The sequence below is a fragment of the Papaver somniferum genome, chromosome 2 (assembly GCF_003573695.1).
Source record: "Papaver somniferum cultivar HN1 chromosome 2, ASM357369v1, whole genome shotgun sequence".
Classification (NCBI taxonomy): domain Eukaryota; kingdom Viridiplantae; phylum Streptophyta; class Magnoliopsida; order Ranunculales; family Papaveraceae; genus Papaver; species Papaver somniferum.
Window position 1 is genome coordinate 113,291,010 of NC_039359.1, and position 27,487 is coordinate 113,318,496.

A 27,487-nucleotide genomic window follows, 5' to 3' on the forward strand; every position below is an offset into this window, starting at 1 on the left:
GAAGATTTGGTCTTCAAAAAGGAAAAAATCGGTGAAGGTGGGTTGGAACGGCGGTCGCCCGATTCGCAGAGCTTCTGTACATAAATCTGATTTAGGGTTTTTTTTTTTTTTTTTTTTTTTTTTTTTTTTTGTGTTGTATTTTGTCACTACGTTCTTTTTTTGTGTTTCACGTTTCGTAGCATACGCTTGGTTTCGAATTTCAGTATTTCGCTCCGAAGCGGTCATATGAAGCGCATCTTTCATGAAGCATACGCTTCGCTTCAAATTTCAGCATTGCGCTCCGGAGCGGTCATATGAAGCGCATCTTTCATGTAGCTTTGAAAATTTCGTCTAATTTTTAAAGCTTTTAAAAGAAAAAAATGAATGTTTTTAAGGGGAATGAAACACCCCACCTCCCACTCGTCTGGAGTAGGTTGAACCGGTGTACACACACTTTGTTTTTGATAAAAGTTAGACTTATATAAAATTTATATAGATATTATCTTCCTAATAAATTTATAATTACTAGTTACGACTAATTTATTTATAAGAAAACATTCGTTTCAAACATCAACCATGAAGCGACGCTTCACGCTTCGGCATACGCATCGCTTCCTAAAAATTAAAAATGCTTCACGCTCCGCTTCACGCTTTCAATACCTTGATCCTCGGTTTCACCAAATAGATTTTTGTGAGTTTCAAACAAGATGATAAATGGCAATACCCAAGTAACCTGAACCGAACCCAGTTTATATAGATCCAGTCTTCACAATTGTTGAAGGAAAAATTAGGCGCAGACCCAAAGGAAATAATATTCTCATTGTCAGGCCCACAATTAATTTTAGGTACGGTGACACCCAAAATTATCCGAAATTATTAAGAATCAATACATAACTCGTTATGCATACTATTTTTTCAGGGATAACTCGTTATGCATATTATTTTTTCAGGGGTATAATTGTAAAGCAAACTTGAATATAACATATCTAAAAATCCGCGCCTTGGAATTTAACAAATTTTATCTCGTTGGAAAGCTTTTAAAGAGAGCTACGCAACGAGCAAAAACAACAATATCAAATTTTTGTTTTCACGAAAAAATCGGAGGTGATCATCATTTTAGGAAAAAAATTCGAAAACTGACTACATATCCATTATGCAGTCACCAAAAAAGATGCATAACACATTCTGCAGACGCATAACGAATTATGCAACCATTTTCTCGACTGCATAATAAATCATGCATATGCATAACAAAGTTATGCATTATGCATTGTTTTGGTTGATTTTAGTGCGTACATGAAAAATTGATGCATAATACATTATGCATCCATATTTACAGATGCATATCAGGTTATGCATCTATTTTCTCGATGCATAAAAGATTGTGCAACAATTTTCTCGATGCATAATGCATTATGCAGCCATATTTTCGGATGCATAACAGGTTATGCATCTATTTTCATGACTGCATAACATGTTATGTAGACTTTAGTGTAGGTGCATGACAAGTTACGCAACCTTATTTTTTGTTGGTATCAATACTAACAAAAACGTAGCTGCATAACGTGTTATGCAACCATTTTTGGACTGCATAACAAGTTATGCGAAAAGAAAAAAAAACTGCATAACGTGTTATGCAACTATTTTCGGGACTGCATAACAAGAATGCAACAAATTTTGTAGATGCATAACTTGTTATGCATCACTATTCACATCCCCCATTTTCTTCCAAATGCACGTAACGCCCACAACAAACCCATTTGGTATTGGGCCAAGGTGATGAAACATTCCATTCACAAATGTACATCTATATTCAAACGAAATCTCCCGGTTCAAATTACTAATACAACAGATGATCCAAATTCCAAAGACATACTTCTCAATGCTCAACACAATACTTGGATTCGTATATTCAAACCCACAATTCATCAAGATTTACCCACAACAAATAAGCTTCATGTCATAATATATTACCATGGTGGTGGGTTCATTCTTTGCAGTACATTTTGGACTATATATCATGAGTTCATGACTACTGCATATCCAAGGAAACTACTTTACCAGCAATAGTACTTTCAATAGAGTATCGTCTGGCTCCGAAAAGTTGATTACCAACTGCTTATGATGACGCTGTTGATGCTCTAAACTGGGTCAAACACCAAGCTTCCGGAGGTAAACCAAGAACATGAAAAATGATTTTCGCAATATTGTTCTTGAGAATCCTTGCAGTATTCACACTTCAAACAAGAACATGTTAAACATTCGACTTCTACTCTATCTCCAATTTTGAACTCTTTCACATTACTCCCTGTTTTTGTAATCACACCCGTAATTTCATGTCTACAGTAATTACTCCCTGATGTCCAAAACTGTATGAAGCTACTTGTTGGACTTGGTATAAGGGGGGTTTATTGCAAATGTCCAGTGTGCTGAAGTATGGTGCCCGATGACAAAGGAGTTCTTTGCTGAGTATTTGAGAAAAGAAAATTCCAAGAAAAAACAGGTCCTCTTAATACTTTCCAACTACACTCTATCACTGAGCGTCAAAAGATCAGATGTTTTCTATACTCACAATTTAGTTTTGGTGCATTTTAGTTGTTAATTCTACTGCCCAAATAATTTTGGCATTTCGAGAATTCATATTACTGTACTCGAATTCATCTAAAATGAGGTCTACTACATTAATGGTTACAGTACAAATGTAGCACGAAGCATGTGCATATATGATCCTAGTAAAGCTTATACACTTCACTGGTTGGATGTAGAGATTTTCATCATCGTCTTCAAGACTAGCATCTAAAACGAGGTCTGCTAAATTAATGGCTGCAGTACAAATGTTGAATCCTTCCACATATGATACAAATCAAAACTCCAGTCAGAAACACAATAAATCGATTCGTTACCTGATCCACGGTAGAGCTCCTTCCATGTCGATTTCTGAATGCGCTTCAAATACCCTAAATATCAATTCGTTACCTGATCTCTCTCTTTAGACCCAGAAATCTCAATCTCTCAATAGCAGATCTCATCTTCTACTCAATTTTGCAGGCCCTAAATATCTAATTTCTCTTTCATTCGAAGGAAAGCCATTGAAAGAAAAAGAGATCTCCGAGAAAACTTAATTTTAAAAAAAATCGGTCTCACAATAAGTTTTTTCAAATATATAGGTGCGCGCATGACATTTTCCGTTCGTACGTTTGAGATGGAAAAAATCTGAGAATTGGGTCGCGTTGGTAGTTTTCACATTGTTGAACAGGGGTAGAAACAGTACTGGGCTTTGCAGCCCTAAATTATAAAAATAGCGGGAAACTTCCATTTTTAGATCTCTCATTTTCAAGAAATACACCTTTTTTTGAAGCAATTTCCAGAACTACACGGGAAAGCCATTAAGTTTGGGGTTTCAAGCGAAGCAGTAATTGAGATTTCAGATTCAACGAATTTTTGAGGAAAAAAGAAGAATGAAATTCAAAGCATTCCTTACGGATAATGGAGTTACTCTGCTCGAAAAGAGTTCAGTAAATTCAAATCTCTTTCTCCTTCCCTTTCTTCTAATTATTTTTCTTTCTTTCTATCTCTAACCAAACCAATACTTGTTTATTTTTCTATGAAATTAGGGTTTTTGCCAGCGCTGGACAAAATGGGAAGAATTTGTCATCTTTACTTAACCAAAGACTATGCAATTTTTCTTCACAATCTACTCAACGGTGATGGTGTTCAATCAATTGCTCAGTTTCGTAAAGAAGCTCTTTTTGATGATTACCGTATCTCAAGCCAAAACGAAGATCGTATTGCTTTCACCGTTGATCTGGCTCTTTTACAAAGAGCTCTTCGAAGCAGCGTTAGCATTTCATCGACTACCACAACCACTACTGTTACTGATCGTCTTCAAATTAAGCTTGTGAAGAAATTACCCCCTAATTCACAGCAACCTATGCCTTTCCTCTCCTTTGAATCCAAGGTTAGAATTTAAGATTGCATATAATTTGTTTGACGAAATACCTAAACCAAAAAGTGATATTAGTATTTATGTTTAATTTGTTTTAGGGTTACAAGTCTGCAGTGGTACAAGATGTACCCATTTCAAAACCACTCTCTAGAGCTGATCTATTGGAACTTCAAACTGCACTTGATATGGCTCAGGATCTCCCTCAAACTCTGGTTCAAGTACCAGATTTAGGGCAATTGCAGAGCTTCGTGGATCGCCTTAAGCATGTTGGTGACTTACTTAATATCTCCGTTGCACAGTATGGTGATCTCCATTTACAAGTTTCTACTACACTCATTAGTCTAGGACAGGAATTTCGCAAATTGCGAGTTGTTGGAGTGCAAGGTAATCTTGAACTGGACTTATCCGATGGCTTCTTTTTCTTTCATATTGTAACTTCTGAAAATTGGGACTCAATTGGTTGAATATTTAGTGTATTTTCGAGCTATGAGAAACATGAATCATTTAATCTACTTTTGTTAATACATTTACTTAACTTTAGATTGGTAAGTTGAAATAAGGGTACTGATGAGTTTTGAACTCAGGTCGTCAGTATCAACACCCCACGACTTTACCAATCTACTAGAAAGCCGTCTACTCTGTTGCTTCATAATTGTGTTGAGTGTTTCAACTTTCAGCTGAGGAACCTCCTAGCTACCGAAATATGAGCGCTCAATCTCGAACAGAAATGGCAGTACAAAGGGGAGAAGCTATGTCTGTGGTTAGTATGTGTTTTTCTTCTCGAAATGCAATCTCGTCGTTACTACAATAAAATATACACTACTGAAATTTGAAAAAAGAAAAAAAGGTTTATTTCACAACCAAATATAACAATCTATAAGCTTTAGGAGACTGGAATTAAGTAATGTTACCATGAGTATTATCATTGGTTTAAACCTTGGTTTAGCAAAAATAATTAGAATTTCCATACTCTATGGCTACCCCTGAGAACCTTATGAGAGTGCAAACTCCAATATCCATCAGTTTTAAACCTGGTTTTTGTTATGATTGAACCAACTATAATATACTGATGTACGTAAACATCCTTTTGTTTCTTTTCTTTTGATATGCTTTAATGTAATTTATATGTATGAATATGAACAGCAAGTAAGTATGAAGCACTTTGCCAAGAGTCTGCAGTGTCACCTAGCAAAACCAGATTCCTCATTTTATGGTAAGTACTTCTGAAAGTTCCTCTTAAATGATTTTATAGTCCTGTAACAGAGGTCCCATATCATTAAGTTGTCTTGTGATGGTGGATGGCAGCAGGTACTTTATTGAAGTACAAATCATTTTTGTTTTCAGTTTTGTTCATTAATCGTCTCAGACTGTAGTTGATCAGATGTGCAAACAAATATGTAGTGATTTGCAATATCAGAACATCTGATCAGGGTTCTAACTTAACCTGCTACAACCATTTATTCCTTTTCATAATCAACCTTTGTTGTCCTCTTCTTCTTTTGTTTTACAGGTATAGCCCAACTGGGTGCTTGTTTGACTGTTATATTCCAGTTCTTCATTCCAGGGACACGACATAATGACAAATCTATTAGTTTACACTGCCGGCTTCCTGTTCTCGATCCAGGTTCTGGTTGAAGACTGAAGAGTATAATACAGGAGGCTTACCATCATTTGGTAATTCTTGCCTACCTGATTTGCTCTGATAGAAATGGGCATATTACCCTATGCAGTACGTCATGCTACCTTGGCTTTTGTGTATATATCTTCGAGACGAAAAAGAAAACTGTCCTAAATTTCTTCAACTGTTTTCCCCAGTGATTTTTCTATGGATTTATTTGGTTTCAGTCCCCATTTTAACCGATCTAATATTTTTATATATCAATAAAAGTAAATAAAAAAAAGGTGGAGATTACTATGCATGATGGGAGCTAGAAGAAGTTACAAGTAATTTTGGTAAGGACGAGAACGGGATTGTTCCCGTTCCAACAGTGAAAGATTTGAAAAACAAAAGGCCAAAAGGAAAAAAAAGAAGAAGAAAAAAAGAAGGTGCAGCGTCCCTAACCCATTTGCAATCCACCTTCCTGTTATAGGAGGCTGGCATGTGGACTTTAATCTAGTTTGCCTAACTATTGGTTTTGTTTGAGATATGTTTTCTACTTCATAGTTTCTTGAGGTTTTATCACTTGAGTAGGTTGTCCTCAAAGACTAGAACGAAATCCCAGTGCCGTAGTAATGAGCTAAAACCAGTTTGCTTACTGAAGGCTTCTACAGCGTTTGATCGACATTTTAACAAATGAACACTGAAACAAGTTTATTGAACTAGTTTCCAGACTCTCGTATCGTAGTGGAATGACCAACGACAGGGAGATGTATGCAACTTTTAGGCTGGCAAGAGTGACTGAAGAGGGGATTTGGAAACAATGAGAAGAACACCAACATGCCAAAGAAGCCAGAAGAAGGTGACTGCTGTGGGGGTGTTGGTGTTATAACTTTTGACTCCTCTGGGTATATGATAGCTATTTAGAACTTGTTATGGGAGTTTTAAACTTGAGTTGCAGAGAGGAGATGCTGAACAAAGTTAAAAGAAAAATCAATCTATCAAGAATTTCGATTATGTGACGTCGAGTTTGGATCCAGAAGTTAACAAATCCCCTGATCGGCATTGACAAATACTTATCAACTTAATGAACTGAACTTAGGAGGTGTGGGGATTTTCAAAGGAACTCATTACTCAATTCACACATTCTAAAAACGTTTTAGAACAACTCAAAAGTGAAAACACTCCTGTCAATTTGACAGACGAGTAACAAAATGGAAATATGTATTAGATTCTGTTAAGAGGGTTACAAAATGGAGTAGAATTAGTCATACATTTACTCATTCAAACCCTAACTTGTGTTCCCAACAAATGGGTAACCTTCATTGGACATTAGGAGCAACAACATCATAACAATTCCGAGCTAACTTAACACAGTCTAACCAGTGTAGAATCTCTGCATTTGGATCTCTCTCGATTACAACATCTGTTACAGTAATCTCTATCTTTCCTCTATAAACTGTAACGCGACCGCGAATTCTAGCAAGCCGACCAATTTGTATCTTAGAGGAGTGATTGTTAGCAATTTCTGCCAAGATCCGAACATCATCAGGGATTTTTCTAGAGAAGTGAGAAGAAGTAAGTTGGTTCAACCAGAGAATGCATGAGACACAACCAGTACCATCGTCGATTAAGAACTTTAGGGATTTTCCCGCCTTGAATTCTCTAGTCACAACCACGCCGAGGGTTTCAACTCTGCAAATTTGTTGAGATTTTCGATAGAAGATGACAGTATTTGAGGATGATGATGGAGATGATATATTACGCCGGCTTAGTGAGAGAATGTCGAACGCCAAGAGTTTTGCGTGAGAGTTCTTAACTGGATCCCTTTTAAGTGTAGAAAGTGTCCGAATGAAGGTTTCAGAGGATTTTCATTTTAATTTCTTTTCTGAAGATTATTTTTTTTTTACTTTTTTCGGTCAATTTTGGCCGTCGACCCTTTGACACAGTCAAGGTTCTTTTTTCATCTTTCTGGATGATGATATCTCCCCTTCATGGGTGCTTTCTATGTCACTGATCACGGTGATTTCTTAGTTTCCTTCGGATCTTTCTATACCATTTTCTTTCTCTCCTTTTGAGTTAGGTTTTTGTTTCTTTCTTCTTCTTGTTCTTCACCTTCCGGTTTTTTTTCGTTCTGGTATTCCCGTTTCTCTTTGTGTTTTTAGAACCCATGATTTCCTCATCATTTACAAGTAAAGAAGGTGGTGGTATCTGCCATCAAAATAATGATAATATAGAAGAACCAAAAACCCTAATGTATGAAGAAGAGGATAACAGTCACACCTCTTCACCAAGTCATAATAAAATTCTAGTTTTCAGATTCAATTCAGGCAGAGAATATAGTCTACAAATCCTCCACGAAATTCTCTCAAAGGCGTGGAGACCTCCTGGTTTTCTAAAGATCATATATTTAGGAAGTGGATTCTACAATGTCACCTTCTCTCTTTTGTGTGATTTGGAAGCAGTGTTACAAGGATCTCCATGGTCAGTTAAAGAAGATTTGATGATAGTTGAAAGAAGCATAGAAGATTACTTATTAGAAGATTATGAGTTCAAGTTCGTTCATTTTTGGATACACATACACGGATTACCATTAAGTATGTTGAATCCTGTAAAGGTCTACAATATAACAAAAAATATGGGTACTCCGGATCCCATTGGCTCTCAACTGGCTACAAAATGGGGGAAGTTTGCTAAAGTTAGGGTGAAGCTGAATATAACAAAACATCTGCCTATGGATATGGTAATCACTCTGAAATAATAAAAAAAAAAATAGATTAAGATATATTTCAGGTATGAAAAACTCCCCAGAGTGTGTTTTTACTGTGGTTTCTTTGGGCACTTAATGAAGCAATGTCATCAACTGTCACAAAAATTGGAAGAAGATAGTAGTCTGAGTACTGAAGAGATAGCTCTAAAGATGAACGACAAGTCCCTGGAAAGATAACAGAGGAGATTCGTGCTTATATCATATTTACTGATCCTGGAACCATCAGTCCAAACCAAAATAACATCATTACGAAAATGATGAATATCATTCTATATGAGCCGTTGATTCCAACTTATAGACTAACAGTCGAGATTGATGACACGCGTCACTTGCAGATGGATTTGGCTTCCCTGAAAATGACGGAAAACAGTGGCCTACACAGAGATAAGAATGGTGAATCTGATAAAGTGGAAGATGAGCATAGGGAGTCTATTAAAATACAGCGTATGAGCAAGAGTAGTGAGAGAGCTAGTAAGCAGATATGCTCATCCAAGGGAGGGGATCAAGACATGTGTAAATAAAAAGAAAGAGAAAACACCCCTATCGCCGGAATTGGGAAAGAAATGACTGTTAATGTCAGAATTTCTGAAATATTTGAAAAAAGAAAAGACGAGGTTGTTGCAACAGATCCAAGAAAACTCTGCGGCTTTAAAAGCGTTTCACTGCCAATCAACCAGAATAGGACACAAATAATGAGTCAGCAAAGTGAGAAGCATCATTCCTCCAGCGCACCTGGCAAAAATGACTCAGCAATTACTATACAGTCATCTCTAGTCACAACGGGCTCTAACTCAGATAAACATGCCCAATGATAAATGAAGAAAGAGCAAAATCATCTGCAGAGCCCAGTACCGAGATAAGGGGAAATAACAATATCCAAAAATATTCTTTCTTCTTCGTTCAGTCCAATATTCCTTCTTCTCAAACAAAATTTGATCCCCTAATTGAGAAATCAGAAAAAGGAGATACTACATCTTCTACCTCAACCTCAGCATCAGAGAATAGCCAACGAAGGAAAAAGAAAGGGTGGAAGAGATCAGTTAGGAAGAAAACTCAGGTACATGTTGGATTTGTCAATGAAGATTCTAGCAGTGGATCCAAGAGAGCAGCTTTCCCTATGGATATCGACAAACAATCAAAAAAAATCAATAATATGCAAACCTATCAAAGGGGTATGGTGGCTGCCCAGAATCAGCCACATGGCCGATGTTAATTTTCTCACGGAACTGTAGAGGATTGAGAAACATCTTGACGCAATTTGAAGGCACTTCTCAGGGTCTGCAATCTCCAAATTTCCTTTCCGACTAAGATTCTAATTGGTGGGTCTAATTCTAATACTTTCTTTAATTCTCTCGGTTTTGGTAAGTTTAAGTGCATTCCGGCTATTGGTAGAAGTGGAGGCAGTGTTGTTTTATGGAAGAATGATATTGATTTGGAGATTATAAGAGCTGATAAGAATATTATTCATTGTCTAATTAGTAAATTTATTGATAAAAATTGGGATCTTCTATGTGTTTATGGACCTCAGGAGCATCATCTAAGGAATAACTTCTGGGCTCGACTCTCTCAATATGCTGAGCAATTAGTCAATCCTTGGTGTTTAGTGGGTGATCTAAATGCAATCAAGTCTAATGTTGAGAAGCAGGGGGTAGCCAGAAATTCAATACTGCTAATAATGGATTCAAAAAATTTATCCATGATAGAAGATTGATTGATATTGGGTATGTTGGACCAGCTTTTACTTGGTCTAATCATGCGGTCAACAGTGCCCCTATATTTGAAAGACTAGACATAGCTCTTTGCACTACAAATTGGTTGCGTATGTTCCAGGATAGTGGGGTGGTGCATCTTCCTAGGGTGAGCAGTGATTATGCACCAATTTTACTAAACACTCACATAAATAATAAAAGAAAGAGAAAGTTTTCTTATAAATTTGAGTATTATTGGGTGGATCACCCTGCTTTCAAAGATATGGTTCAAAAAGTTTGGAATGAAAGAAATTGTAATACTATGATGAAGATCAATATAGCTGGCAAAGAGCTAAGTAAATGGGGGAAAGAAGGAGTTTGGAAATATATTCAGAGTTGTTGAGGAAACTAAAAATGAACTGCTGCAAGTCCAAATGCAAGCTCATCAAAGATATGCTAGAGAGGAAGAAAAGCAGTTATGCAAGAAGATCGATAAAATGATCCTTATGCAGCAGAAGTACCATGAACAAAGAACTAAGGTGAACTGGATTCCTAATATGGATAAAAATACCCACATCTTTCCCCTTTCTGTTATCTAAAGAAAGAAGAAAAACACCATAGAAGCTCTCATATCTCCAGAAGGTAAATGGATCACTGATGCAGAGGAGGTAATAAATTACCTTGTGAATCATTTCTCTGAGCTATTTAAAAGATACCCTAACGAGCAAAAGTATGATATCCTATTTCAAGCTTCTACAACAATTGAGAGTAATACAAACTCCAACCTGATGTTGATCCCCTCCCCTGAAGAAGTTTGGAATACTATCAAAAGAATGAAGAGTCTCAAGTCACCAGGGCCGGGTGGAATGTATGCTTTGTTCTACAAAAGGTGTTGGGAATTTGTCGTTGAGGACGTCATCAAGACTGTTCAAAATTCTTTCACTACATCGAAAATCCCACCAGGATTGAATCACACGAATCTGGTGTTGATTCCCAAGGTAAAGAACCCTACCCTCCCATCTGATTATAAGCCTCTTGCTTTAACGAATATATTATATAAAGTAGTAACGAAAATTCTAGCTCAGAGACTAAAGGGTCACCTGAAATTAGTAGATAAAGATCAATCTGCATTCATTCTAAGTAGACTAATTATAGACAATATAGTGGAAGCTAAAGAAATTCTTCACTCTATGTCTACATTTAGATCTATAATAGGTGCTTTTGCACTGAAAATTGATATTAGTAAGGCATATGACAAAGTTAGTTGAAGGTTTATGAGCCATTATCTTAGAGTTTTTGGTATTATTGGTCAAACCCACGACTTGATCATGAACTGCATCTCGACTGCAACATTTTCTATAATCATTAATGGTCAAGCGGAAAGTCATTTTGTCAGTGAAAGAGGGCTACGCCAGGGGTGCCCACTGTCTCCATATCTTTACATTCTGTGTTCGCAAGGTCTATCTTGGTTAATGATAACCATGGAGAATAATGGCCTCTACAATGGTTATCGAATATGTAAGGATGCTCCTACCATTTCCCACTTAATGTTCGTTGATGACTTGCTGCTCTTTGGTACGGCGGAGAATATAATTGCTCAAACCCTAGTGGATATCCTCAGTATTTACGCTGCTTGGTCGGGCCAGAATTCAAATATGCAAAAATCTGTTATCTTTTTCAGCAAGGGTGTCAGTAGTACAATAAGAGAAGAGGTATCAAGCTTTCTGGGGGTCCAACAAATGAAGAATGCTGACAAATATTTGGGCCATTATCTTCTTCAACCTGCTCATAAAAATTCTTCATATGAGTTCCTACAAGACAAGTTTGATAACAATATGGCTGGATGAAAGGGGGGTACTACTTCACAAGCAGGTAGAACCGTCTTGATAAAATCTTCATTGGGGATCATCTCGCCGTATTACATGGCCACTGCCGTAATACCCAAAAAGATAATTCAGTATCTAACCAGAACGATAAGAAACTTATGGTGGGGTCACTCTCGGAATGAGAGGAAGATGCATTTCATTGAATGGAAGCAAATGGAAAAAGCAAAAGAGCATGGTGGACTAGGGATCAGGAACTTGCAGAATCTTAACATGGCGATGATAGCAAAATTAGTGTGGAAGTTTTTAACTGAACCTGAATGCCCATGGGGTTATATGATGAAGGCCAAATATCTGAAGAAAAATAATTTTTGGAATGCTGAGAAACCAACTGCTTGTTCATCTACCTGGAGTGCTATGTTAACATATAGAGAAAGTATGAGAGATGGATGTTGTTGGACTATTGTGAATGGGGAGAACATTAACATCTGGGAGGACCCATGGATCCTAAACTTGCCGAACAATGCCCTGCAAGAGATGTAACTAATTTGCCTAATACTTCTAAGGTAAGGGATCTTATTATTCAAGAAGAACGACGATGTGACGAAGACAAGCTACAACAGCTATTCATCCAATCCGAAGTCTCAAAAATTTTGGAGATTCAAATACCAGTGGAAGAAGAATCAAATAATACTGATAAGCTGATATGGAAGCATCACCTTAAAGGTACCTTCTCGACGAAATCCTTCATGAAAACTCTATCATCTAGACAACCAACAGGCTCACATGTTTATGATTTCCCGTGGAATAAATACTGGAAAGTAAACACTCTGCCCCCTAAATACACCTATTCATATGAGGATGTTGAATAATGGTCTGGCAGTGACTATAAATATCAGCAAACATGTGAGAGGTGTTTATGATGAGTGCAGATTTTGCAACATAGCCAAGGAGACTATTGATCACCTATTTCTCTATTGTCAAGCTGTGTTATTCGCTTCTCCAATGAGTCTGAGAGTTAATTTAACCCCAAACATTACTGTTAAGGAGTACATTGAAAGGTGGTTAAATGAAGGAGGAGAAATTCTTCACCTCAGAATGGGATTGTGTCTTTTTTGGGAAATTTGGAAAGATATATACAACTTAATCTTCAACGGGGGTACATTCACCATCCACACAATTATTCAATAAGCTATGTACTAGGTAAATTTGAAGATTGTTCCTGATGATTATATTGTCGTTCCAACTGAGACTGATTCTTTACAAACTGGGAAAGATAAATGGGAACCTCCTCCTAATAATAAAGTTGAATCAACTTTGATGGTGTTGCTGCTATCAAAGGTTATGCTAGTAGTGCAGTTGCGAGAGATAGCGAGGCAGGGTTTAAAAGTTGTCAGAGCAAAGTTTTCAGCTTTGCTTCTGCTGTTGAAGCTGAGTCATATGGCGTCACTATTGCAGTTGATCTAGCAATCAAGAAAGAAATGAAGGACATTATTCTTGAAGGGGATTCTATTATTGTAATCAACTCTCTAAAGTACAAGTACTATCAATACCCTTGGCGTATTCACAACTCTATCATCAGAATAAGGGACAACCTGCACAACTTTAATATGGTGGATTTTCAGTTCATTTGAAACAAAACCAACAACGTGGCTCACCAGCTTGCAGCTTATGCTGCAACTAACCAATCCTCTGTAATTTGGTTAATCTCTCATCCCTCTTGTATTACTCAGCTTATCGAGACTGAGCCTTCCTGTTCTGTTTTGCTCCTTTTCTGTTCTTTTTATTTCTCGTACCCTGCAAAAAAAATAAAAAAAATAAATAATAATAATAATTTCTTTTCTCGTTTTAATCGGAAACGTTTTGAACTGTAACGGGTCGGGTTCTCATGTAGACGTAATGGGTGACTTAAGAGAATGTTTGTTTTTTTACGGACTCGACGTCTGGATCTGACTCGGCCCGAGTTAGCTGTCAGACCGTTTTCTTTTTTTAAAGTGGAAATTAACGTTTAGTCCCATAATTATTGGGCTTTTGACTATCTAGGCCTATGCTCTCAGGCCTAGTACTAGAAGGTCCAAATTTTCCAAATTTAAAACGATTCAATCCTTTTGTAGACGATTCAGTCCAAAATGTGTATCTTTTATGGCAAAAATAAACTTCATATGAGAATCGCATCTAGATTTAATTCAAAATTATTTTTTTCATTGCCCGTTATCCTCAGAGCTCTGCAGCAAAAACTAAACTCTAGATTTGCATCCATATTATTGCTTTCGAAATTGTTTGATTTCTCTTTCAGTCTCTTGTTATTCTCGATCTATTTTTTCTTTGAAACCCTAGGAATTGAGAAAGATAACCTTAGATCAGTGGTAAGGTTTATGTATTGGTTAGATACGAAAGAGAAGATTCAAAACTTCTATATTTGATCATTTGATCTATTAGTTTTCATTGAATTCTTAAGATTTTTCGATTTTTCTCTTCTTCATCAATAACCAAAGGTTATCCCTCATCAACAACCCCTGAAAGAAGAAGATCTAAAAACTACACAGGCCCGTTAAAATTCCATCTATATCTTACTCAGATTCATTAAATTTTACATCACCAATAGTTTGTTTTTAACATTTCCTAGTAAATCTTATTACAATTTCTTTTGTGATGCCTTAGGTGTTTGTTTTGATTTGATTGGTTATCAATGCACGCTACTATGTCAGTAGATTTTGTGTAGGTGGTCCATTTTGAGTTTTAAGTTCTCGGATCCATTAGATTTTTAAAATGTTGATTTATATGAGATCTATTCTAGGTTAATTGAAACTTGTGTTATTGTTCAGTTTCAACGCATAATAGATTTCAGTATATGTTTTACCACCCTTTTGTTCAGTTTTGTCAGATAGTGTTGTGTACTGAATATCGTTTTAAGTGAATGGGTACTCAAGTTTTACTGTGAATTCATTATGTTTTCTACGGAATACTTTGGAAACATCCTGAACAAAAATTTGGAAGTATGTACTGATTATTAAAAATATCTAACAACTAGGTGCGCACATTCTTTCTAGACTTTCAATTTATGAATACGTTTATCAATTTTCTTGTTCAAAGTTGTGCAATCCGTTGACTTTCAAATACTTTACGGGCAAAGCATTTTCACCAGAGTATGTCATGGTTTTTGAACCCCTTTGTGCAAATCTAGAATTTAATTTGAATCTGATACTTGGTCAAGTCATGAATGATTCATCCTAAATTGTACATAAGTATAAATTCTTTGGTTGAATGTTTAAGCACTCGTACCAAACCTTGACTCTGTCTAAGTCCCTGACGTTTTTCTGCTAGTTTTTTTAGAACTGTCGTTGGCGTGTCGAAATTTTTAAAATTTTTACTACTACCTACTTGGAACTACTTTGCTGGAATTTAAATACAGTAGCAAGTTCTGTTTGTGTAATGATTTCTCTTAAGGACCTAAGCAAGTTCTGTTTTCTTGATCGTTTTATATAAATCATGTGGAATCGCTACAACTTCCTCATTTTCATGACAAAATTTGTTGCATACTTCCTATGAATCTTGTAGTTTTACCTCCTTTAAGATGCTTTAAAGCTTTTGTCACTTTTTGTCCATCCGTTGGTGTAGTACTAATGACGACTAAAGTACCTCTTTGCAGGTAAAATGACTCCATGTTCGGTCTTTTAATATTCATAGAGAATGGGCTCACTTCGGGGATTGGTTAGTAAGTAGTTTCATGCCTCTCAGTTTCTCATGTTAATTATGGATTTCCGCCAAATTATTTGCAATATTGGTACCCGCCTTTAGCAACCATGAAATCTTTTACAAAATTTTAGATCGATTCCTTTCATTCGGATTATTCCTACATTTTTAGAAACTTTAAATTTTGAAATGAATACCATAATTGATGCTAAGGTTTTTAATGTGCACATAGTTGTACGCATATTGATTCTTAATGTGTATATAAATGTACACATGCTGATTTTTGATGTATACATAATTGTACGCCTATTTATAGTTAATTGTATATGGTTGTACAGTTGTTGACCGTTAATGTGCACATAAACGTAAACCTGTTAATTGTTGATGAACAAACATGTTGATTTTTGGATTTGATATTTTATTTGATAAGATCTGTTTGGTGATGGCATCTTTGTGGTTTCAGCGAATCAAAGATATTTGGAAGTTTTGTTACCTTCTTGAAAAGTAAGGATGTTATTGATGGTTCAGAGAAGGCAGTAATTCAACTGTGTACATAATTTTACACATGTTGATTTTAAATGTGTACATAATTATACACATATATGTTGATTATTAATGTGCATATAGTTTAATGTGTACATAGTTGTACACTTGCTTATTATCAATGTGTACATAGTTGTACACATTAACATTTTTGATTTTCTTGATTCTTTTTTAGATTAACATTTCTGGGGTATGGTTGGATTTTTTAAAATTTTTTATAGGTGTGTACATTGTTGTACACCACTATCAATAATATATGCATGTTTTGTGGGTATATATAATTGATTTGTGTGGGTATAGAATTGAACATATTTTGTCTAATAATTGCCAAAATATTAGCCAAACTAATTTCAACACCACTATGGCTGGAACGGCTAAGTTAGGCTATGAGGATCCGCGACTGACTCAGTTCTTTTTTCAATTTCTTCGTTGGATTCAGAGCTCCAAACATCTTTAATTCAGGTGATTTTAACTACAAACTTCAATGACTGGTGATTAAATATCACCTTGTTACTTTTATTAGCATTAATTATTACTTCATTTTAATTTTCATGGAAAAAAATATAAACCCAGAAATGGATTCATCTGAGATTGGTTTAAGTAATTCTTTTGAAGAATGTCCATCAATCGATCTAGTTAATGATATTGATGAGCGATGTGCTGCTTGGAGATTTTCTCTCATTGGTCGACTAGATTTACTTCGTATGAAATTTTCGGATGCAGTTTTGAATCTGAAAAAACAGTGGAGATTAGAAGGTCAATGCAAAATGATTCCATTAGGAAAAGTTTTTTTTACAATAAAACTTGATAATGAAAGAGATAAGAACTTAATCAAAGTAGGAAAATGGGAGGTTTTAGATCAAGTATTATGGATTCGAAATTGGATTCCTGATTTTTGCCCTGAAAATCACAGAACATCATCAGCAATGATTTGGGTTCACTTCCCAGGTCTTAGTTTGGAATACTGGGATGAAAAAACGTTTTTTACCATTCGAAGGGCTTTAAGAGATCCAGTAAAATTTGATGGAGCTACCTTGAGTTATGAGAATGGTTATTATGCAAGAATGTTAATCAATATTGATTTGGAAAGAAAGGTTCCTAGCTAGATTTGGATTAAAACTAAGTTTGGAGGATTTATGCAAAATGTATTGCTAATCAAGCCTCCAAAATTCTGCAGTCACTGCAAGATTGTTGGTCATTTTCTAGTTGAATGCAGAATCAAAAAAGACACATCAAAAGGATCTAGTAATCAACATGGAAATGGTATTTCTCCAAAGTCAGCACTTAATACACATTCTACAACAAGTGAGAAATTTGATAATTGTGAAACTTCAAAAGGAACTAACAGTCAGATGAATGGTAACTCTCCTAAAGATCATGTCAGGGAGAAATTTGATATCTGTTAAACTCCCACCAATCAAATTCACTTGTCACCAAAAACTTTTCAACAAGAAAATGAAACAATTAAAATTACTTCTGGGATGTTTGGTTCACTTCCTACTGAGAATGAAGAAGACAATATTATGCATGAAGACAAGGAAGTCCTAACTCCTGCAAAAGCTCTACAAATAGTTGAAGACAATGCCTTGGAAAAGAGTGTTATTAAGTACATCAATGGTAAGGATGGGTCTATATCAGAGGAAAGAGTCCCTACTACAACTTGGTCTAAGATAATTCAAAAACCTGCAGCATCTAAACCAGCTTCTACTTCTAGTGATCAATCTAATACATCTCAAAAGGTAAACTCTCAATAAGTTTCAGTTAAATATAATGTTAGAAAGAATCCAGCAAGGGAGGCACTAAGGGTCTCCAATATTTACAATGAAAGTTCTATTTTGGAACATAAGGGGCCTTAGAAGATCTAGGGCTCAAAATAAGTTGTGGTCTCTAATAAATCAATTCAATCCTTCATTAGTGTTTGTTGTTGAACCAAAAGTAGTTTGCAGTGCTTCATTCTGCAATAAATTGAATCTTCCTGGAATGTAAAATAAAGTAATTCACAATTCAGTTTCTAATAAAAAAGGTAACATTTGGTTATTTTGGAACAAAACTTTACCAGAACCAATTTTTATTTCCATGTCTAGTCAGATGATAACTGTTAGCATTGGTGGTGTTCTTGTTTCTGGAATTCATGCTCATGTGGGGGTAGTTCAAAGAAGATTTTTATGGAGTGATATGGAGTTAATTGGTGATGTAAAGCAACCTTGGCTTTCTATAGGAGATTTTAATTCTATAGTATCTTCTGAAGAAAAGGTTGTTGGCAGAGAAACTAATAGAAGAGTTATGCAAGAATTTAACAATTGTCTTGATATTTGTGAATTAATACAGGCTCCAAAAACTGGTTTACAATATTCTTGGTTTAATTGCCAACATGGGAATAAAAGAATCTTGTGCAATTTAGATAGAGCAGTCTATAATCATTTGTGGTTTCAAAAGCATACAAATTGGGAATATAAAGTTAGATTAAGAATTGCCTCTGATCATGCTCCCTTGTTAAGAGGTCGTGCAAGTATTCCTAAACCACCAAACATACCTCTTAAATTTTAAAAGATGTGGTTATCTCACCCTGACTTTATGGAAGTAGTTTCCCAATGCTGGAATGAACATGTTATTGGTGATCCATCTTTTGTTCTTCTACAAAAATTAAAGAAGCTGAAGAATAATATGAAGGACTTGAACTGGAAGGTGTTTGGTAATATACATGTTAAAATAAAAGAAGCAGAAGAAGAAGTTCATAAAGCAATGGAGCTATCTGACAACAATCCATCTAATACTGAAGCTTTGGACAGACTGGTTAATATTCTATAATTCTAAAGAAGTTCAGCTCAAACAAAAAGCTAGAATAAAATGGGTAAAAGAGGGGCCTTCCAATACAAGTTTCTTTCATACTAATATGAAGATTATACAATCAAGAAATTTTATTATTGAGCTGGAGGACATTAATGGTAATATAATTTCCGATCAAAACAAAATTGCAGATACTTTGTTTCAACATTTTGAGCAAAAATTTCAGTTTAAAGCACAGAAGAAGCTGATTCTCTTCTTGAATTTATTCCATAGGTAATTACAAAGGAGGATCAACAAATGCTTGATGCAATTCTAAGTGCAGAAGAAATTAAAGAAACAATTTTTAGTATGGATCCTAAAAGCTCACCAGGACCAGATGGATTTTCTGGTTGTTTTTATAGAGCATGCTGGCAAATAATTCATAATGAAGTGGTTCATGCTATTCAGTTCTGTTGGAGAAGAAGATTTATTCCAAAAGGGCTCAACTCCAATTTTCTAGTTCTACTTCCCAAAATAGATGGTGCAAAAACTCCTAATCACTTTAGACTAATTGGTCATAGTAATGTCAGCCTTAAAATATTTACCAAAATCATCAATACAAGAATAGGTTCACTGATGACAAAGCTCAGAACTCCTCAGCAAGTAGCTTACATTAAAGGCAGAAGTATACAAGAGCAAATCGTATTAGCATCTGAAATGGTGAATGAAATGAGGAAAAAAAGAAGAGGAGGTAATGTTGCATTAAAACTTGACATTTCTCAAGCCTATGATTCAGTTAACTGGAACTTCTTATTTCAAGTTTTATGCAAGTATGGTTTCTCCAATTCCTGGTGTCAATGGCTACAAACTCTGTTTGAATCTGCTAAAATTTCAGTTATGATAAATGGTTGACCTCATGGATTCTTCTCTGTGGGAAGGGGGCTGAGACAAGGAGATCCTTTTTCTCCAACTCTTTTTGTTATTATGGAAGATGTTTTAAGCAGATGCATTCACAAAATGGTGGAAGAAGGAAGGATAGCTCCAATGGTTATAAGAAAAGGTGTACATCCAACACACTTGTTTTTTGCTGATGATGTTTTCATTTTTTGCAATGGTGCCAAGAAAAGTGTAGAGAATCTTATGATATTGCTGGATAAGTATCAAAAGGGATCTGGTCAGGTAATTAATAAAACAAAAAGTAAAATGTTTATAGATGGTACTACTGCAGTGAGGAAGAATCAAATAAAGGAGTTTATGCAAATTGAATTAAGTGATTTCTCTGATAAGTATCTTGGAGTTATACTAGCTCCTGGCAGAGTAAAGGTATTTACCGTGTGGCCCATGGTAGAAATGATTCAAAAAAAGCTAGCAGCTTGGAAGGGGAAATTAATTTCTTTTCAATATAGATTGATCCTTATCAAATTAGTTATGTGTAGCATTTCAATCTACAATATGGAAGTTTATAAATGGCAGCATCTGTCATTAAGGTTTGCGAAAATATTATAAGAAACTTCTTGTGGTCTGGTGATGGGGAAGTCAGAAAATACACAATATTGTCTTGGAGGAAAGTCTGCACTCCTTACAATAAAGGTGGCTTAGGAATTCAAAGACTTGAGATAATCAATAAAGCATTGCTTATGAAGATGATGTGGAAAATTATTAATTCAACAGAGGAATGGGCATTATTTTTTAAAGCTAAATATATGAATAAAAATGGTCAATGGAATGAGAACTGAAAGTTATCTTCAATATGGACAGGATTGAAGTGGGCTGGGAGTTCTTTAAAAGAAAATCTCAAATGGTGTATAGGAAATGGTAATAATGTTAATGTTTGGTTTGACAACTGGATTGGTGAAACTCCTCTAATTGAGAAGACTGAACTAAGTGATTATGCAAAACACAATTTAAACATGAAAGTATCAGATCTTATAAAGGATGGTAGATGGAGTATTCCTTCAGATCCGCAGTTGCTGCTTGCTTCCATGAGCTTACATGACATTAGTGGAGGGCATGATTCTCTAATATGGACTGGTGATATGCAAGGTAAATTTACCACATCTTCAGTTGTTGCTTTGTTAAGACATAAAGAACCAATTTTAGAATGCTCTAAATACATATGGAATACATTTATGCATCCAAGTATAACAAGTAATGTCTGGAAAATTGTTCAAGGCATTTATGTTGATGATCCTGCAATGGTTAAGAACGGATATGAATTAGATTCCAGATGCTGCATTTGTGAAAACAACCTAGATAGTATGAGTCACATTATTTGGGACTGTATTTTCAGTACAAAAATATGGAGTTTGCTGTGTTCTGTTTTTGAATTTAGAATACCAAATTCTTTTGAAATATATGGAACAATGAAAAACACAAAAGTCCATCGGTTAAAGAAGCTTGGATCACATCTGCTTGTTCAATCATCGAAGAGCTTTGGTTTCAAAAGAACATTAGAATATTTGCCAAATGAGCAACAGTTCAAGTGCAGAATCCAAAAGCTGGTTTTTGAAGGTGGATTAAGAATGAAAGGCGATATGTGGAATCAAAATTATGATCACAAGGTAATATCATTCTTTAATCTGGGCTCTAGAAATACTAAGTTTCAATGTATCAAATAATGCTATTGGTTCCTTCCTCCAATTGGTTATACAATGTTTTGTTGTGATGGTTCCTCCATTGGCAACCCAGGTACAGCTGGTTTTGGATTTGTAATTAGAGATCATGTATGTCAGGTAATTGGTGTGTTATCAGGAGGCTTAGGCATTGCAACCAATTACATAGCATAAAGTTATGCAATATTGGGTGCAGTTGAATTGGCAGGAGAATGGAAGTTACAGAACATCATTCTGTGTTCAGATTCCAAAACAGTTATTGATGATTTTTCCAGAGATCAAGTCCCATAGTTTATTAGAATGAGATGGTAGAAAGCAGTAAGTAAAGTCTCCTCTGTCATTTTTCAGCATAATCTCAGGGAGATAATCTTTTCTGCTGACACGGCTGCTAAGCAAGGAGCAAGATTGGCAGCAGGTGAAAGACAAATGATACATGGAAGACTAAATTTCCTTCCCAGAGTTGAAATGCCAGATGTTACATATTAGAGGTTTTTTTAGGAAGTCTATTTCTTTCTCTAATTGGACTGATCAAAGTCAATTCAGTTTCTCTTCATTTTATTGAGCCTATCTAGTTGCCTTTTCTTGTTTGAACCAAATTGTTATAATCTTCCAATTTTTTGGTTTTTATCAATAAAAATAATGTGATTCAGGAAAAAAAAATCCTTTAATTGGACAGTCGCGATTAAAATTTGTGGTTAGTGAGTTATCTAAGAATCATTTGTTTACTGTACTTGTGATGGAGCTTAAGTAATGTTTTTACTAATTTTATCTCATCCAAGAGGTGGCCAATTGGCCAAATATTTTGAATTTGATTTACTTTTTTGATAGCCTACTAATGTCGGTGACTACAATCTCTTATTTGATCGTCAATTTATCTACTGTTGTATTTCGGATAGTTTCTGCATTCACTTACTTGCTGTCTTTGTTACAGTTTAATTGGGCGGTAAATACTTTCTTAGAAATGTGTAGTAGCTGGTGTTTGTTGAATTCCAGTCTTCATTATTGTACTTATACAGAGTAAAAAAAACATGGGTGAAAAAGGAAAATAGCGGATGCAGATTAATAAAATTCAATTCTTCACTTCTAATGTTGGATTTTTTTCTTGAGCCACAACTGGTGTTTGGAAAGCCGCAATTTTTATCATTGGTATGCATATTAGTTATGTAACTGATGCTAGTAATGTAGATTTTGATATTTGTTGTATATGATGCACAAACTAGAAGTGGTCCTATGTGCATGCATTTCTTTAAAATCATTACACACAAAATACAGTTGATAGACGCATTTATGTGTCTAATATGTCTCAATTGTATGTATTGTTAGTGCTCGATTTTGTATTTATTTTGTTATTTTATGTCTTTGCAGGTATTTATAGAGAAATAAGCTCTTGCAGCAAAAATTGGCTCGAAAAGTGGTGTTTTACACCCCAGGATAAAGTGCTAAAGGCATCCCAGAAATGCACCGGAAGCACCCCAAAAATGTGCCGGAGAAACCCTAGAAAATTACTATTTACGCCCAAAAATTACTATTTGCACCCCATAAGGCAAGTGCTAAAGGGAAACCCGTACAGGATTAGGGGGAGGACATCTTCTTCTCAAATTCAAAACCATTTTTGGCGGGAAAACATTTCACTTAATTGGAAGAATTTCGATCGAATGTTTGGAGGAGTTTTTGTGTGATTCAATCGCTGAAACTTCATGGGTAGTTGTGATATGTCCTAAAAAAGCTAGTATGGGTGTTTGTTTCGATCAAATTTGGCTGGATAACTTGGTTTAATCCAAACAGGGAGTTGGAGGAAAAACATGAGCTTGCACGGGTTGTGAGGAATTTAAACGTGTACTGCACGTGTTTGGAAGAGTTGATCGATATTCTGGAGCGTGAAGAAGGTATAGAAGGAAAGAAATACAGCTGCAGACGCGTAGGAAAACGAATACATATTTTGAGTGTGTTCTGCAACATTTACAGTCGGTCTGCAACAGTTATTTTCTCTTCTTGTAAACACTTTTTGAGCCATGAATACATATTTTGAGTGTGTTTCCAACATGATGAGCTAAACCCAATCTTCTGGGGCGATGGAGGAAGCCATTCTTCCAAAAGTTATGTGGTAAAATTTATTTGAATTTATTTATGCAATTCTTTTATGATTATTTGCACCGAATGAAAATTGAGTAATGATTTTTATTAATTAGTCGTGTTTTCTCTTGATGAAGTATGCTTAGTTTAGGGCTTTTGATACTTCATTCTTGCGATTAACAGTTGATGTTTTGAAAATCTAATTTAGGCAATGATTAGAATCACAATTTCTTTTGATTGGAGTTATATTGTCTAGAATTGCATGATAAAAATCAACATTAAATTACATGAATTTTGGTGAATGGTGAAATCCTGAACCCCGGTCTCTCTCTAATATAATCAGTTTTAATTTGCTTTATTTTCTTTAGTTTTAAAATTTAAATCTAAAAGCACAACCTTCACAAGTCTTGAACGAACTCTATTATTTATTACTACAACAACTTTGAAAATACATCAACAGTACGGTCCAACATGTTTAAAATATAAAATATGAGGGAATAAACTAAAGTTACACATTGTTATAGATAATCAATATAGTTTTGAGGTTGCGGCTACCATATGCTCAATGTGACGCCTTTATGATAAGTTATATGTTACGAGTATATTCTCATTTTGTATAGATATTGGGTTATTGTTACTCTCAGTTTTGCATTTCTCCATAGAGTTAATTTGATATGTGTGCAACATGTGATATAGAAGAGTCCATAAGCTTATGCTTGCGTAGATGACTGGGGTGTATAAAATGGTACACATGTAAAACATCGACTCTGTAATCTTATGCTTGCATAACACTAGGGTGTACAAACTGGTACACATGTGGAAAAAATAACTATTAGCTTATCCTATGGTAAATAAATTGGGTGCACAAACTGGTACACATGTACGAGAATTGACTCCATAAGCTTATACATGCATCAATAACTAGGGTGTACGTGTGGAAAAAAATGACTCCATAAGCTAATGTTGCGTAAATAACTAGGGTATACAAACCGGTATACATGTAAAAAATTCACTCCCTAAGCTTATGCTTGCGTAAAACTAGGGTGTACAAGCTACTCCCGCTGCTTGGAAATCCAATGATGTTGAGAGTAGAGCCAGCGATGTTGGTGGTTTTGCCATAACTAATAATTTTTTAACTTTGCAGGATGCAATTCCATCTAGATCATATATCCAAGGTATTCTGAGTTTGTCATGTGACGAAAGTATTCTGAATTTTTGTTATGTGAGTTTAGTTTCCTACGAAATAAATTCCTCCTCAACTTTTAAATCAGAATTTATCATTTTTTATTTCTTGTCATGACCGCATCCACTATTTAAAATTTGCTGCTCCTATGTAATAAATATATGGGAGATTTGAAATAACTTAGGTTTGCGACGAGATTTTTTACCAGATTCATACTGATTAGTAAAACTATGCATATAACATTTATCATTCGGCATTATGGATTTTCCTTTGTTGGTTTACTTATTTTCTTTTCTATTTGTATCTCATTTGTTCGGAACCCTCATTTTTTTTTCCATTTTTTCCTTTGTCTGATCGAGTCGCGCGGAAGATGGATAGCGTTAATGATGTTTTGACACATTTGTTTGGAACCCCTCATGGATATATTGCATGTTATGTGGGTCTGGATGTTCGATTTTCTTGATTTTTGCAGCGGTGTACATAGTTGTACACAACAGTGTAAATTAATATTCTAAAAAAATGAAAATTATATAGTCATATGGGTACTCTTTTTGTAGATATCGGAAAGAGGTTTCCGAATATATAAAGTTTGTGAATTTTGGACGAGCGATTCGAATGATATATTGTTTTTTAATTATTTATATATTATTTAAAATTAGTGACATCATCCTGAGTCATTGTGGACGAAACTACAAATATTTGTACTAAATTATAAATAATAAGGGTTATTATTATACTTTTCCATATCTTGGACTAATCTGTACTTAGTTAACTCGGGTTGGACTAAACTATACTTTTGGACTGATTTTTGGACTAAACCGTATTTTTCCCTTTTTTCTTTTTTTTTTTTAAATCAGAGCTGACTCACGGTTTGAGTCAGATCTAACCCATTTGAGTCAGGTAAAAGAATACCCGTGACTCATGGGAAGAAACCATTGATTCATATTTTTGAGTCAGATGAGTCAGCTCTTACTCAAAAAACAAACATATTGAGTCAGATTCAGATTAATCAGGTGATTTCAGTCAGATTCAGACGAGTCAGAAGAAAACAAACAAGGTGTAAAATGATGATTATATTCCAACAAAAAGGTGAAAACCAATGATTTTATTCAAACAAAAAGGAATGTACACCTTCCTTGCAGCTCGGCGGTTTTCAGTGTGTGAAATAATTTTTACTTTTCTGGCGGCGAAAAAACTCTCCGTTTTGCTATATAGTAACAGAATGTTACAGTCCAAGTAAGTAGCAAAGCAATGAATCATATTGCGCGACAAATGAAGCTTCACAATAAAAATAAGAATGGTATCGATGAAAACCGAATTAAGAGTTGATGCATTGGTGTATGTCCGTGAACTTAAGTATGCCCAGCTTAAGGATAATATTAGGACGACCATTGTTGGTTCAAAGCATGACCAAGGCCTGGACAGTGCAAACTAAATAATGGTGTTGCTCTATATATGCGCAATTATAGTTCGTTATTTAGCCAAATAAAGCAAATGACACATGTAATATTAAAATGAAACAGTTGTGAACAAGTATTGACATGACTTTACCCAATATTAAGCATCAAATTGAGTAAATGGCATGGCCAAGATTTGAAAAACAGAAGTTGGTGCAATAATGGGTCCAAAGTATCGGTTATGATGTGGTTATGCACATTTGAAGGCTTTATGCGTACGGCTGACAGATCGAACCAGTTTTGACAGTTATAAAACACTTTATGATAGTAATAGAAGTTATTTAAACGCTTAACATAGGTGTGGCATCATTGTCTCAAGTTACATAAGGCAGAGCGATTGGGCGTCTTTCCAAACTCGTGTTGGGAGAGACTTACAAATCCGAGCCTCTATGCACAAGACGAAATCTACATAAGCAATGAAACACAAATGCGAAAAATACACAACTACGATGATATGGAAAACAATCACACAACACCAAGGATTACGTGGGAAAAACCCCTCCAAGGTGAAGGGTAAAAAAGCCACGGGCAAATCTTCCACTATAATGAATAATGGGTTATACACAATTCTCCCAATTTGTGGATACACTCTTCTTCAAGGTGCATCTAGCACTTGGATATCAAATTTTCCTAATTACACTCACCACCAGGGTGGATCAATGATTCTTTCACCTAATAGATGAGATTCACAAAGATAACAACAATAGCAAGTGATTGAGATACTTACTATTATTTTTTTTGTTGAATCACCAACTTTTTTATTAATCAAAAAAGTAGAAATGTTTTTACAACCAAAAGAAACTGAAACAAAAAACTAAAAAGAGAAACAGAGCTTTAACAGAATCTGTAGTATCTTCTGTCTGGCATTTCAACTTGGATCAGATGAAAAGGCCTTCCAGTATGCCGTGCAATCTCTCCTAGCTGCAATATTGCTCCTTTTTTGGCTATGCCATCAGCTGAGAAGTTTACCTCTCTATAGCAATGTTCATAATGGATTTGAGATAAAAATTGTTTAGCTTTTAGCCATCTTGCTTTGAAACACCAAGGCACTGCTTCCTTTTTGAAATTTTCAATCACTGATTTTGAATATGATATAATAATGATCTTATCACATTGAAGTCTCACTGCACATTCTAATGCCCATATAACAGCCAGAGCCTCAGCTATATAATTTGTAGCAACCCCTAGACCACCTGATACAGTACCAAGGACTCTGCATTCATGGTCTCTTGCAATAACACCAAAATCAGCCAAACCAGGATTTCCTGTTGCAGTACCATCACAACAAAACAATACAAAACCCCTTGCAGGATTGAGCCAGAAACATTCCTTAATAGTTGTAAATTTAGTGCTTCTA

The 27,487-nt window shown here is 35.3% G+C and overlaps 3 protein-coding genes across 3 annotated transcripts; 2 read left to right on the forward strand and 1 right to left on the reverse strand.

Moving 5' to 3' along the window:
* The first annotated feature begins 3,437 nt into the window (after positions 1–3,437).
* Positions 3,438–5,827, forward strand: LOC113353820. Its single transcript, XM_026597304.1, has 6 exons — positions 3,438–3,489; positions 3,594–3,937; positions 4,024–4,309; positions 4,603–4,685; positions 5,069–5,138; positions 5,436–5,827. Exons 1-6 carry the CDS (start codon positions 3,438–3,440, stop codon positions 5,558–5,560), a joined length of 960 nt encoding a protein of 319 aa, XP_026453089.1. The 3' UTR covers positions 5,561–5,827.
* Positions 5,828–6,735: 908 nt separating this feature from the next.
* Positions 6,736–7,390, reverse strand: LOC113351773 (CST complex subunit STN1-like; the record flags this gene model as incomplete). Its single annotated transcript, XM_026595707.1, has 1 exon — positions 6,736–7,390. A coding segment is annotated over one exon (546 nt), but the record flags the coding sequence as incomplete, so codon positions are not given.
* A 9,224-nt stretch (positions 7,391–16,614) lies between these two features.
* LOC113351774 lies at positions 16,615–17,445 on the forward strand. Its single transcript, XM_026595708.1, has 2 exons — positions 16,615–17,105; positions 17,217–17,445. Exons 1-2 carry the CDS (start codon positions 16,615–16,617, stop codon positions 17,443–17,445), a joined length of 720 nt encoding a protein of 239 aa, XP_026451493.1.
* Positions 17,446–27,487: the final 10,042 nt, after the last annotated feature.